The sequence below is a fragment of the Corythoichthys intestinalis genome, chromosome 15 (assembly GCF_030265065.1).
Source record: "Corythoichthys intestinalis isolate RoL2023-P3 chromosome 15, ASM3026506v1, whole genome shotgun sequence".
Taxonomy (NCBI): Eukaryota; Metazoa; Chordata; class Actinopteri; order Syngnathiformes; family Syngnathidae; genus Corythoichthys; species Corythoichthys intestinalis.
This window is the reverse complement of record NC_080409.1, coordinates 24166050-24180421: the sequence shown is the minus strand read 5'-3', so window position 1 is coordinate 24180421 and position 14372 is coordinate 24166050. Positions and strand designations below refer to the sequence as shown.

The window sequence follows — 14372 nt, the reverse complement described above, 5'->3', positions numbered from 1 at the left end:
CACCATGAATGTTTGCATATCTTTTATCGAAGTTGCTGTCTATACAATGTCACGTTAATCTTTTTAAATGATTATTTTGTTTTGATTCATCCTTAGTAGGTATGGAAATCGAGAATATTCTCATTTGCAATAGATGGCTGCCGATAGCAAAGTAAAACAAAACATCTTGCTTTGCTTCAGTTGTATGTACAGTGTAATTTAAAGTATTATATTGATACGATATCAGAAGTGTTGAATACAAATCAAGAGCAAGGTAAAAAGTTATGAAATATTAGCGTCACCATATTTTCTATTCTAACATGATACTGGTGTTGGAACTTGAAATCAAACACATACTGTAATGGCAACGAATGAACTAATGACCAATGAACTAACTAGCTCCATTGTTTATTGAGGTGACTCACACACGACACGCCAATTTTTTAGATTCTGGTCCCCTATCAGCTTCCTAATGCTGATTTAATGAACGCTAACTTGCACTCCACATACTGTGGTCTTCAAAGAGTCGCAGCGTCACCATGTAAACGGCCCCCAAGACTCAACGATTGTGTTGCGGAATGGCATTGCCTTTACACGGTGACGGCAAAAACGGAAGGCGAAGATGCAAACTTTTGATTCCAGCCTCCAAAGCGGAACGATTTGATTGCTGGGCTTGCTCCGCAACTATATGAATAAAATGCTCTCGCTCCACTATGCTCATGCGCAGTCACTGCTACTAAACATTCAAAACAGCAGACATGGCGGATCAGAGGCTTCAATTTCCTGTTTTGTTAATATTTTTTAATTTAAATATACAGGTTGTCACTGGCTTACGACGTACTCGACTTATGTGATTTTGACTTTACGACGCAGGAGTTTCGTCCGCTGTTTTGTCTCCAGTCGTTTTTTATTTTTGTTGCGTAAACAGTACCTTATTGTACCTCACAGTACCTTACTTTTTACTTTATTGAGATTACGCGTTCTTTCCTCACTAAATGTGAAGTTATTCATTTTGACAGACAGCAAAAAAGGCAATTGTGGTTTTTGAAGCTTTTGAATTCCTTCACTTTTGACAATTTGTAAAGCTGAACAAACACATGCACACTTATATGTTCAAAACGACACGTATATTAATAATAAAACCCTTGACACCAAACAATTGGTGTTAAAACGTGCATCTAGTCTGAGCAATATTTAAATTTAGTAGATTAGCCTAATTTGCCTAGCAAAAGTCCGCTAGCTTAAGTGCTACGAATGCTAACGTATTTACAATTCGCATAGCAAATCGCTAAACTTAATTACAAATGCATACACAAACATATCTTAGCTGAAACAACTTACAGCCTTATGTGGGCCAAACCAGAGCGCAGCTGTCCTTTATCCATGTCAGACGAGAGTCTGCTCCTCAGTCATAAGGCGACAGTCTAGCCAGACCCAACGCTGCCACCAGAGGGCAGTGTATCCTCCATCATTAAACAAAATACAATACTTTTGGACTTTTTTGATAGTTATTATGGGATTTAGGGGTATTTAAAAGTGTTATTTTCAACTCATGTGAAAACTCGGGTTATGTCGCCAGCATAAGAACGGAACTCGTCCGTAACCTGGAGACTACCTGTATTTTACATTAGAATTTTGTTCCTTTTGAAGCAAAAGAAAACACCGTGTGGGCGCCTTTGCGTCGAGTGTGCGGGTATGTTGTCTTTCGGGCTGAGGAGGTTGTCGTCAAAGAAGAGCATCACTGGCTGTTGCCTTGTAAAACTGCACTGCCCCTACGGGCCGGGCATGAATACTACATCGTTTTCACGCGGAGTTGCAACATCGCTCGAATGGGGACGGAACCATGTAAATGCAAACATGAAATGTGTCGAATTCTCGGAGTGTCACCATGTAAATGGCCCCTCAGTCACTCTAAACTCAGATTCCGCTGGTACGGCACACTATGCTGGGCATTGCGTGGCTGCTGGTGGACCAGCCCCAGTTGGCACAGGCTGGCCTTCCCCCAGCCGCCGCTCCTTGGCTGGTTGTCATCTACCTGCCCGGGTGTTTAGATCAGTGGTTAGTAGAGGTGGGAATCTTGGCGCACTTAACGATTCCATTACGATTACAATTCAGAGGCTACGATTCGATTATAAATCGATTATTGATGCACCCCAAGGCTATTAGCGCCTTTTAATGTTTCCTACATTAGTTAAAAAAAGTATACAAGAATCCTCTCAGGCTTAAATAAAGTACTGTTTAACTATCAAGTTTACAGTTCAAAACAGTAAAAAAAAAAAAAAAAAAAAAACTAAGTCCCCATTTTGTATCAGCAGCTTTACACTACAGTCAGTTAATTTAATGTGAATTAAACATTAAATTTGTTGAAATTGCTCCCGTTATTACATAATTTCCGTTCTCTCTACTTTCGACATGTGAAAGTTTTAAAACTGTTACGTCATTTAAAAATAGATTCAAGTCAAGATTTTGCCGATTTAGGAGTATTTTAGATAAAAAGTTAATGAGGTTCGCTACAACAGAGCCCTCCAGAGAAGTCTACTGCTTTAAGATGGCGGCTGTTTGCTAACGCCGGCAAGCCATTTCGTATCTAGTTCTCTATATTTATATATACTGTATACTAACGCCCCCGAGTCTGTCATTTTGCATCTAGTTCTGCATACATGTGACATCTACCGTAGCATTATGTGGCCGTAGTTTGTAGCAACTGGCCGTTGTTTGTAGCGGCTGGCGGCCGCAGTCAGATATTTTTGTTTTTTTATCTAGCGGCATGAGTTGAACATGATATTTACTCTTGGTCCGTTCCTCATTGCGTCCAGAAGACCACGCTGACTGTGTTTTAGTTTCGCTTGACCTGGCATAATTTGATAATCAGAATTTGGATTTTTGTGAATCGTTCTCGAATGTTCCACGACCGAATCGCGAATAATCTAAGAAGCGGAAATTTCGCACGCCTCTAGTGTGTAGAGTGCTGGGCGTCTGACCAGTGGTGGATTTTCAACCCGAGTGGGTAGGAAGAGCACATAGGGAACACCACTGAGACACTGACACCCTGTGGGAGTCCGTTTTTAGAGAAACAAAAAGAATAAAAAATAAATTATAATGTTATATGTATATGACTAGTCAACTAATCTTGGCAGCCTTAATACAATATTACACAGTACGTTCTCCTGTTTCTTTTGTAATTGTCTTTGTAGCAATTGGCAGATGAGAGTCAGATGCGAATTGAGCTCCAGATGGCTCTGGACAGTAAAGACAGTGACATCGAGCAGTTGAGGAATCTCCTCCAGTCACTCAGCGTACAATCTATGGACTCTGCCAGTATCAGTAGTGGACCAGAGTTTGATACCGATGATGCCTTTACAGGTAACAGTAAATATGAGAGACATAGATATTTGACTAGCATTTAGTCTTGAGTTCAGTTGGAGATTTAAGGCTTTCTTTTCTTTTAGAAACAAGGCTTGAAGGATGGCTATCCCTTCCTGTGCGTAACAACACCAAGAAATTTGGATGGGAGAAAAAGGTAAACCTTTCAAACAGATGAGTGAAAGTTAACACTTTCAGGGACACATCATCTTGAAGCCTTTATAGGGCAAGTGGCTATTTTATTAAATAAATGTATTTAATATAGTTACATTTATTTAAATTGCGATTTATTAGCAATTATTAATATTATATGTATACACTTTTAAAGTTATTAATCAATTTTGTTTTATATATATTATTATGTCATTGTAAATTGAAAATTACAATGTTAATAAAAGCTAAATTAAGGAAATTAAAATGAATAAAAACAGAAATCCACTGGTTACAGCCCCAACACCCAGTTTTATTTTCATAGTGTTTGACTCACTGCATGCCATTGACGGCGATCGATGCCCAGTCCATTTTCATGCCCCACCCACCTAAAATGATTTGAATTCAGCGCATTCAATGGCAGCCAATGAGTTAAATGAGTGCTCTGTAAGGGTTTAAATAAAAAATGTCAAAATTCGGGCATAAAAGGGTTGCCCTGACTGTGTTCTTTCTTGCTGTAGTATGTTGTTGTGAGCAGCAAGAAGATTCTTTTCTACAAGAGTGAACAAGACAAAGAGCAGTCCATTCCTTATATGGTGCTTGATATAGAGTGAGTAACTTAATCAGACTGCAGAGAGAAAAAGTTGTTTGCCAATTGCATGACTAATTCTTGAGAGTGACGCATGTATCACTCGGTCTTGTGACGGGGGCGTGCCTGATAACGTTTTTTTCTCCATAGTAAACTATTCCATGTGAGGCCTGTCACTCAAACAGACGTGTACCGAGCAGATGCCAAAGACATTCCAAGAATATTCCAGGTCTGTACAAGTAATTGCAACTTCTCACATTTCATCATTGAGGACTCACTGAAGTGTTTTGTTTGGCATCCTAAAGATGAGAATGTTGACAAGGAATCGTTACATTTGCATGATTCAAGATGATTTAACACGCAGTTGAAAAACCTTTCACTTCAAGTACCTTGAGAATTTAATCGGTCTACGTGTCTGTTATCTTCTTTATGAAGATAAGACCGATTTTCTTTTAATACTTAATCATTGCATACTTTTATGACAGTAAAGCAATTATTATAGCTTGGTCAGTAACGAACAGAGGTGGGTAGAGTAGCCAAAAATTTTACTTAAGTAAGAGTAGTGTTACTTCAAAATAATATTACTCAAGTAAAAGTAGTCATCCCATAAATGCACTGAAGTACAAGTAAAAAAGTATTTGGTGAAAAGAATACTGAAGTAATTCGTAACATTGTGAATAACTGCTTAAGATGTTTTTTTTTCTTTTTCTTTCTTTCTTTTTTTAAACAATTGTATTCTTTTCTCAGCGCAAAGTTATCTATATGAACTGTTATTATTATACTTTACTATAACATTTTACATAACCACATTAACTCAAAGACATACAAAAAATATTGAATTCCAGCCAGAGAGAAAAATCTACAGAAATTAAACACCATTCTTCCAAAGAACATGAGTGCCCTCTAGTGGAGAAAACATTTCCTACTATGAAACTAGAAGGATCATCTCTCCGGATTTCCGTGGGCAATCGATGCCAAATAAAAACTGGGTGAGATTAAAATCTGCGCTTTCGAGTCATGTTGACGGCTGCGCTCTATGTCAAATATTTTTTTACGGTGCTTTAAAGACACCACGTGATTGAACAGGCCGGCATGATTGTAAACAAATAATTTTTTTACGGTGCTTTAAAGACACCACGTGATTGAACAGGCCGGCATGATTGTAGAACAGCAAGCTTGACTCTGATTGGTATAATAGTCATGTGATTATTGTCACGACGTTTCATTAGTGAAACTGGTTGAGCCACTGTTTCACACATATTAGTAAAATCTAATATGTAGAATAAAGAGGGAAAATGTAATGATTAGTGTAGCCCAAAGTACCGGGGTACGGGTAGTGTTTTTTCTTCAAATACTCAACTAGAAGTAAAAAGTACAGCCTAGTACAACTACTATTAGAAGCACATTTTTCTCAAAGTTACTCAAGTAAATGGAACACATTACTACCCACCTTTGCTATCCAAATGATGATTTGAGAATGATGGTTTAGAAGACTGGATTAAGACAAACTTCAATCTTTCGTTCCTGTTGGGCTCCTCAGATTCTTTATGCCAACGAAGGTGAGAGCAAAAAGGAGCCCGAATTTCCCGTAGAGCCGCTGCCGATCGGTGAAAAGTCCAGCTATATTTGTCACAAAGGCCACGAGTTCATCCCCACATTGTATCACTTCCCCACCAACTGTGAGGCATGCACCAAACCTCTATGGAACTGGTTCAAGCCCCCGCCTGCTTTAGAATGTCGGCGCTGCCATATTAAGTGCCACAAGGATCACATGGACAAGAAAGAGGAGATCATTGCTCCTTGCAAAGGTAATGTTGGTCAGGACATACTTCCGATTGTTGTAATATTAATAACAATGCATGTTGTATCTTCAGTGAACTATGACGTGTCTACGGCCAAAAATCTGCTGCTGCTCGCCATTTCTCAAGAAGAGCAGCAGAAGTGGGTGAGCCGTCTGGTCAAAAAGATTCCCAAGAAGCCGCCTCCTCCGGAGAATCTTGCACGCTCCTCACCACGTGCATCCATGAAAGTCCAATCCAGTCAGTCCATTAGGAGGCCCAGTCGACAGCTCCCCATCAGCAAAAGCAGGTGACCAAATTGCTTTATTGACATGTCTGTACAATGAAACTATGACATTTTTAAGATGCATTTTAAAACTTAACCTTAAACCTTCAATTTAACTGGATTACCTGGATGTTGAATTTACTACTTTGTATTGGCAAGCATTCAGAAGCCTCAATTATTGCTCTGTGTCAGTTTGTAAGATTTTTAATTTGATTTAGTATATAAAGAACAGATGGTGCGAATGGAAAGTTGTACTGGTGAGAACCATCCCACTTCTTGCCGCCCACAAAAATCGAAGAGCATTTGGGCTTAGTAAATATAAATAAGTTACTCATTTTCTTTTAAAATTATTCCCCCAAAAAATTTCAACCTTGTGCAATTAATCCTTTTATATTAAATCTTCGTGTTGAACGGTTAATTCAAATCTGATGTTGAATATCAGAAAGTCCTGGCAGGACTTGTTAGAGCTTCATTTTTATCACTGAACAAAAAACAAAGTGAACCTTTAACACTGTTAACTTGAAAAGTCCTACATACTGCACGTTAGTTATGTATTACTTAACAATAATACATGCTAAATGGTTTTTCAAATGTACTGAATCAGTGTTGTTTTTGGCAGCCCTTTTAATTTTCGTCTTAGTCTTTATTACGATAATACTTATTATTCTTAGTCATATTATAGTCATCTGAAAATGTGTTTGTCTTCGTCTAGTTTTTATTGACGAAAACTCAAGACTAATTTCGTCTAGTTTTAGTCGATGTTTACTAATGGTTAAAGGTTTCCAACTATTTCGAAAGAACATTGACAGACGAGCAGATACAAGGACAACGCCAACTTAGAGAAACACTCAACAGGAAAACAGTACATTATTTTCAATGAGTTATACCCAACTGGACGCCACGAGCTGTAAGTGAAAAAAGAGGACACGCGCCGTTAGCATTAGCCTAATGTGAATGTTATGCTAATGCTAGGAGTTACATTTAGTGTGTGATGATCACTCGGCACAGACCTTTAAAGGCTAAAGCAACGTTGCATATTATCTGTAGGAAAGATAAGAAAACCAATCCTACCGTTTGTGCAAGCCTTGAGACTGGAGGAAACTGTAGTGAGTGGGTGGGGGCGCAGCATGTCACGAGTGACACAAGCGGACACTGTTATGATCCAGGCTAACTGGTCAGACGAAAATTGGCATTAGGCTCGTTATGTTTTAGTCTCCCAAAACGCTTTTTTAGCTCGTTATCGTCTCGTCATCGTAATGAAAAACAAGTGTTCGTTGACGAAATATTTTCGTTGTCGTCATCTTTGACAAAAACAACACTGTTCTGAATTAATTTGGGTACGTGAAAATAAAGATTTCTACTTAAATTGTTAAGAATGTTGTTTTCGTCGACTAAGTTTTTTTCATGAGGATTACGAGCTAAAAACGTTTTTTGGGAGACTAAGACATAAGTTAACGTTCTCATCTGACGAGATCAAAATGCGCCATAGTTTGCGTCACATGTTCGCAAAGTTTGACATTTTAATGTGTAGTTAGCTTGCATCTTAGCAGCGTCTGGTTGTGTCACTCATGTGACGTGCTGCGCCACCCCCCCCCCCAAAAAAAAAAAAAACTAACCCACTAGTGTCCTCTCCAGTCTTCCCATTGCTTGTTTTGAGACTTAACTGTTATGCTTTTTCTTCTTATCTTGGCAAAGAGAATACACAATGTTGCTTTAGCCTTTAAGGGTCTGTGCTGAGTGATCATCACACACTAAAGGTAACTCGTAGCGTTAGCATAACATCCACATTCGTGTTAGCATTAGGCTATAGACCCTACTCACGTGACGTCACAGCCACGCCCCCCGCCATGTTGTCCGTATACTCGTCATGTTAATGCATTAGCGCTTCGTAAATTCCTTCTATTATGGCGTGTTTTTCTGCTCGTTAACATTAATAATCAAAATGGTGAAGTCGTGTGTGGCGGTCGGTTGCAAAAACAGAGAAGATAGACGGAGAGACTTGAAGTTTTACCGTATTCCGAGAGACCCGGAGAGGAGACTGAGATTGACTGCTGCAATTCGACGAGAGAACTGGGCGCCAAACGACTACCACAGATTATGTAGTAGTCATTTTATATCTGGTAAGATGCATTTAATATATATTTAGAAGTCTAAAAAATACGGACAATATGGCGGCCGGTTACAGCGACACGTCATTTTGTGACGTAGGTGAGTAGGGTCTATTACTAACGGCGAGCGTCCTCCTTAACTCTCGGACAACGTTTTTGACATTCGTGGCATCCAGGTGGGTATAATTTAAAGATACACGATAATATCGGCTACCGATAATTATCAGCCGATAATGGCAATTATGACGTCACACAGATAATACAGATAATAAAAAAATCAACCGATAATGCAATCCGATAATTACATACTTGATTTAGCCTCCAAATGTGCGCAACCAAGCAGTTTTCTCCACTTCTTCACTGCCGCCTGCTCAACCCCTCCCCTCTCTGAAGCCCCTGTGGGAGGAGGGGTTTAGGAGTACGGCGTCATAGAGGAGGCGGTGTTACACATCAGTGTTGACACTGTTGAGGCGCTCTCACTAGCGTGCGTTGCTTTGAAATGCGTGAAATGAAATAAACGATGCTTTCGTCATCTACAAAACAGTTCCTCAAGGCCTAAAGAAAGCGTCCTCATTGAACACCACTAGCACTAACCCAGCAGCCATTTAAAACTGCATCACAATGATTTTTGGAACGAATATGAGGCTGCTGCTAGCATGAATGCTAAAGCTATTGTTAACAAATAAACTATAAAGGAAGCTACGGGGCTTGTGACGATACAGAGACGCTGCGGTCCTCCCGGAGTCGGGGTGTTTGGGAATGCAGCCCAAAGCGAGTGGTAAACTCCCATCTATGGCTAAACACCTCACGAGATCGATAGTTGACAAGTAGCTGTCTTCCGACGGAGCCCGCCGGTCCGGCAGGCCGCTGCCGCCTCGCCCTAGGCGGGTAGAGGATGAGAGCAGAGCCATGCACCGAATGCGCCGCAGCGAGCCGGCCGGGGCGGGCGGATATCCGGTACGAATTTAGCTGCCGCCGCCACTCCGGTTCAAGACAGAGGCCTGGCGCGGGTGCTAATTTGGCAGCCGGGCGGACTGAAGGGCACAGGCGGGAGGAAATTCCCGAAATGACCCGATAGCCAAATCCCTGGATGAAAAAATAATGCAGTTTATACGACCACGATTCTTCGTGAAAGACATGCCGATCACATCAGTTATACCACGGACATTTACACAGGTGATGTCAACAAACCATGTTTATCATGATGGCACAGTGGTTAGTTGATAATTGTAACATGCACCAAACGACACAAAGAAGTCATCCAGTCAGTAATGCATTCAGTACGCTTTAAATTTATGACGTCTTAATAAGATCATTCTTCTTAAATCTAGTCAAATAATTTTCACCATCTTGTTTGAGTGTTGAAGACTAGTTGAATGCGCCAGATTATTCCACTTACTTGAACTAAATATTGCAATTTGTTCTTATTAAGCCCAAACATCTAAAAAAAATAAGGTCATTTTCACCTAAATCAAGAAAAAATTGCTTTCAAATAATGTTTTGAACCATACATATTCTTGAATAAAGAACATTTCTGACAAGTTTTTTTTTGGGATTATGTATAATAATTTATTGCTTAAAATAAGGCTGTTAATCTTATTTTCAGCTGGCCATTTTTCTTCAAGAAATCTGAGTGAAATATACTTGAAGTGCTGGCAGTTAATTTAACTAATTTCCAATAGATTTACACTGAAAACAAGGGACTTTAACTAGTCTTAAGGAGCTGTGTTTTTGCTGTGTAGTAATGTTATACTTTAGGAATGGCATACTTTTAAAGCCATTTTTGTGCAACTTATGTATTTACTCTGTAAGTAATTGTTGCCAAAAGTTTACCATTACACAATGTCAGACAATCTGTCTTTATTTAGATGTTGGAATTTACTACTACTACTACTTGTTCACATTTGATGTTGAAAAAAAAAGAGCAATATTATTTTTGCACAGCAATATTTTCTCTTGTGTATACTTTAAAATTTTACATAAATCTTTAATAAAATTATCGGCTTGACATTATCGGTTATCGGTTGGAACGAGGAGGCAATTATCGGTTATCGGTATCGGCTGAAAAATGCATTATCGTGCATCACTAGTATAATTAATTGAAAATAACGCACTGTTTTCCTGCTGAGTGTGTAGATGCTAGTAGATTGTACAATATGTGCTCGTCTGTCAATGTTCATTTGAAATAGTTGGAAATGTTTTTTTTAAATATATTTTTGGGGTGATACTTTCGGAATTTACAGACGAAACTATTGAGTAAAAATCGACTAATACTAGACGAAACTGGTCTGAGTTTTCATCAACAAAAAATAGATGAAGACACATTTTGAAATGATTAAAATATGACTAAGACTAATAAGTATTATTGTCCAAAAGACAAAGACGAAAATTAAAAAGACTGCCATAAACAGATTGTTACACATAACGATCTTTCATAACTTCGCATCAAGGCATTTTCTTAAACTTTTAAATGCTAGTTTTGAGTACTTACTACTATGAGGTTTTCCACAATATTCTGATTTATTGAGATGCTCCTGTTCACAAATGAAACTAGTTTTCAATCCTTTTACTTTACAATGACAACATTTGATACTGTGGTAAGATTTTTTTTTATGGGAAACATTAATGCACAATAATTTTGGAAGCTTAATGTTCCTCTATTTTTTCCTGTGTCTGGGACAACACAAGTTGCAGAGTATGCAGTTTATGTACATAATATGTGTATTGTCTGGCCATCACAACTCATCTGCCCTTTCAGATTGGTGGACTTCAGTCATCAGGAATTGCAATGGTCCATGGATGATATTGATTGTGCTTCTCCGATTTTCTGTTGAGGTGCAATGGTAACACTGTGTGCAGTGTTGTGCAGTGCAAGCTGCGTGAGCACGTGGTTTATTGTGATGCATTTTGGTTTCTTTTCATCTTTTTATTGACCTCACCCCCCCTCAACGGCATTTATGGTTTATTTAGACAACTCCATGCTTGTAAACTAATTTGAGCAATTTAGACAAGGCCTCTTCTGCTCACAATTGTTCTTTTTGATGGATTGGGAATGGAAAGTGTAAAGAGAATACCACAGAGATGAGTGGAAGAAGGATCTAAAAGGAACAGGAACTCCAACTGTTTTGCAAATTATTATAGTTTTTCTCATAAGTAGATGTCGATACTTTCCTATTATATCCATTTTAGGATGAGAGTCTTTTTTTTTCCCTCCTAAACAATATTCTGAGGTGACATCTCTTAATCTTTTGACGCATTAAAACAATGCTACTTTATTAATACATTTTTCTTGTAGCTGTCCTATTCGGCTTCTAGAGCACCCACACTGGTAAATCTGAATGCTTTTTAATGCTGAAACAGTTTTGTGTGCCAATTTTTTTTTTCCATTTCACTAGATCAAATGGCTTCAAATTGATACGAGAAGACTCCAATAGTGGACTAGGGTACAGAATAATTTCTCCGATATTTTATCTCGGGTCTTTGTGTGGTGGCGGGCAAAGTGCACGTTGGGATCAATGCATGTATCAAAACACAAACCTGGTGGGTAGTTTTTAATAATCGGATGGGTTTATAGAAGTACACAGTGACTTAGATGGAGACACTTTTCTACAGTGTTTCCTCACGTTGGTGTCAATACTACCTGTTGTTGTTTAATTAGTTAGCAAAAATCCGGAATAATCAATTGATATATCACTCCAGATTGTTACACCAACACACAGACATTAAAATTGATAAAGGCACTTTAAGATAAAAGCAGGGGTCTAACATGTTTCCTCAAAAATCAAGGTTGAATTCAATCATAATGATAAAAAAAACAACCGATGGTACCTGGTGATAATGGTAATATTGATGTGATACCAAGTGGGTTGGTAATACTCAAAGTATGTGTGTAATCACCAGAGGTGGATAGTAAAGCGTTACATATACTCAGTTACATTTACTTGAGTTAACTTTTGAGAAAAATGTACCATACTTTTTACTTGAGTAGATTTGTGAAGAAAAAACACTACTCTTACTCCGCTAGTTTGGGCTACACTAGAGTCGTTACATTTTTCCTCTTTATTGTACATATTAGCTTTTTTTTTTTTTTTTTTTTTTTTTGCTAGAGATGCTATTGTCAAGAGTAGCGCTACTAATTTCACCAATGAGACATCTCAACAATAATCACATGACTCCATTACACCAATCAGACGCAAGTAAGCCGGTTCAATCACACGTCTGTAAAGCAACATTGTTCGGCAATGCTTTCAATGCGGCGAAACGTCTACACAATGCTCATCGCGCTTGCGCAAGCATCCTTACGCATGCGCACATCGGTTAAAAAGAGGCGAGTACTCACTATTTTTGTTTTTGAGTTTTTTATTACCTTTCCATCACCTCAAAAATACTTTTTGCATGTATTACCCTCTCATACATTTAACCATTGTGGGTTTTTTTGTGGTAGCTTTAAAGCAGTTGACCACATTTAATAACGGCGTTACGTAACGGAGTTATTTTTTCAGTAACGGGGTAATCTAACTAATTACTTTTTCTGCCGTTATAACGCCGTTACCGTTACTTACGGTCAAAAGCGGTCCGTTACTTACTCTAAATAAATTGAAGAAACTACCAGCCGTGTCGAGTCGACTCTGCTCTGTTGATTTGTCATCCAAGACTTGGGGTGCGTTCAGGTTCGAGAATAGCGCACGTACTTCTGACTTCAAGCTGTTTGTCCCCGCTCATTCAATTACACAATGCTTTCCAAAGTTTGGTAACGTTTCTGTGTTTGCTACACCTGATGCTAGCCTCGTTCCTATCTCCCACTGTCCGCCAGCAATAATTCTGCTTCCATCTTGAGGACGGCAGACGCTTTGAAGGTGACGTGAATTGTCGGGAAATGAGCCTACCTTAATGCAACCCCTCGAGAGATGCGATGGAAGTGATTGTGATTGGCTGAGGGTTAGAGTCATGTGTCGTGGAAAGCCAATCAGAGCCGGTGATTTCACAAGCAAACCGGAACAGCGCGTGCGGCAAACACACACACGCAAAACAGATGCACAGGGTCGGGATGGCAGAGCATTCAGAAGAAAAACTGTCCTTTAAGAGGTGGATATATAGACACTATTTCAAGTTTGTCGAAATTAAAGGAAAGAACCTGCATGTAATGTGTAATTTATGTCCCGGGGCAAAGCTTTTGTCGACATCTGTGGTAAGCAATTCAAATCTGCTGAAGCATCTAACAAGTTAACTACCTGTCTGTTGTTCTCTATTCCACTGACTCGAATACTGCTCAGAAAATTTCAAATTCTTTGACATACAACAAGTTTTTTTTAAAGTAACGAAATAGTTACTTTCCCTGGTAACTAGTTACTTTTACTATAGCGTAATTCAGTTACTAACTCAGTTGCTTTTTGGAAGAAGTAGTGAGTAATGTAACTAATTACTTTTTTAAAGTAACGTGCCCAACACTGCACATTAGTCGTGTAGTGTATTTAAACTGTCCTTATTTAAATGCATTATTTTCTTATGGCATTTTTTAGTACGTTCTGCCTGTATGCATCTAAACAAAACGTGTTGAGAGCGCACGGCAGTACTGTGGGTATCAAATTCGCCTCATGTAGACATTTCGCCGATGTAAGGACATTTTGGCAGAACATCGTAACAAATAAAGTATTTGACATAGAGCGCTGCCCTCAACATGAATCGAAATTGCGGTTTAAAACTGTTTTTATTTGGCACCGATTGACCACGGAAAACCGGAGTTGTAATCCTTTTAATTTCATATAATAACTATGAAGGAACAACTGTATTTTCTCCACTAGAGGGCAGGGCACTCATGCTCTTTGCTCATGTTTCTTTCTCTCTTTTAATGATTTTTTAAAAAATTATTTCTTTGGCTTAATGTGGTTATGTAATTGTTTATTGTACAGTATCATTATAACAAGAAAAAAATATCATTGTTTAAAAAAAAAAAAAAAACAATCAAACAAAAATAATCAGTTACTCAGTGTTACTCATTACTTGAGTATTCTTTTCACTGAAAACTTTTTTACTTGTACTTGAGTACATTTGTTGGATGACTACTTTTACTCGAGTAAAGTTTTTAGCTACTCTACCCACCTCTGGTAATCACTGAATAC

At 38.6% G+C, this 14372-nt stretch overlaps 1 protein-coding gene across 2 annotated transcripts in view; it reads left to right on the top strand.

Annotated features, from left to right (window-relative positions):
• rock2a (rho-associated, coiled-coil containing protein kinase 2a) overlaps positions 1-14372 on the top strand; it is a 59174-nt gene that overhangs the window by 43994 nt on the left and 808 nt on the right. The window contains exons 26-32 of one of the 2 annotated variants that reach the window (XM_057859146.1): positions 3174-3342; positions 3429-3499; positions 4014-4102; positions 4232-4310; positions 5622-5889; positions 5956-6169; positions 11649-11696. In XM_057859146.1, coding sequence (XP_057715129.1) covers positions 3174-3342; positions 3429-3499; positions 4014-4102; positions 4232-4310; positions 5622-5889; positions 5956-6169; positions 11649-11696 — 938 coding nt within the window. The remainder of the gene's footprint in view (positions 1-3173; positions 3343-3428; positions 3500-4013; positions 4103-4231; positions 4311-5621; positions 5890-5955; positions 6170-11648; positions 11697-14372) is intronic. The other variant, XM_057859147.1, reaches the window with a different exon arrangement.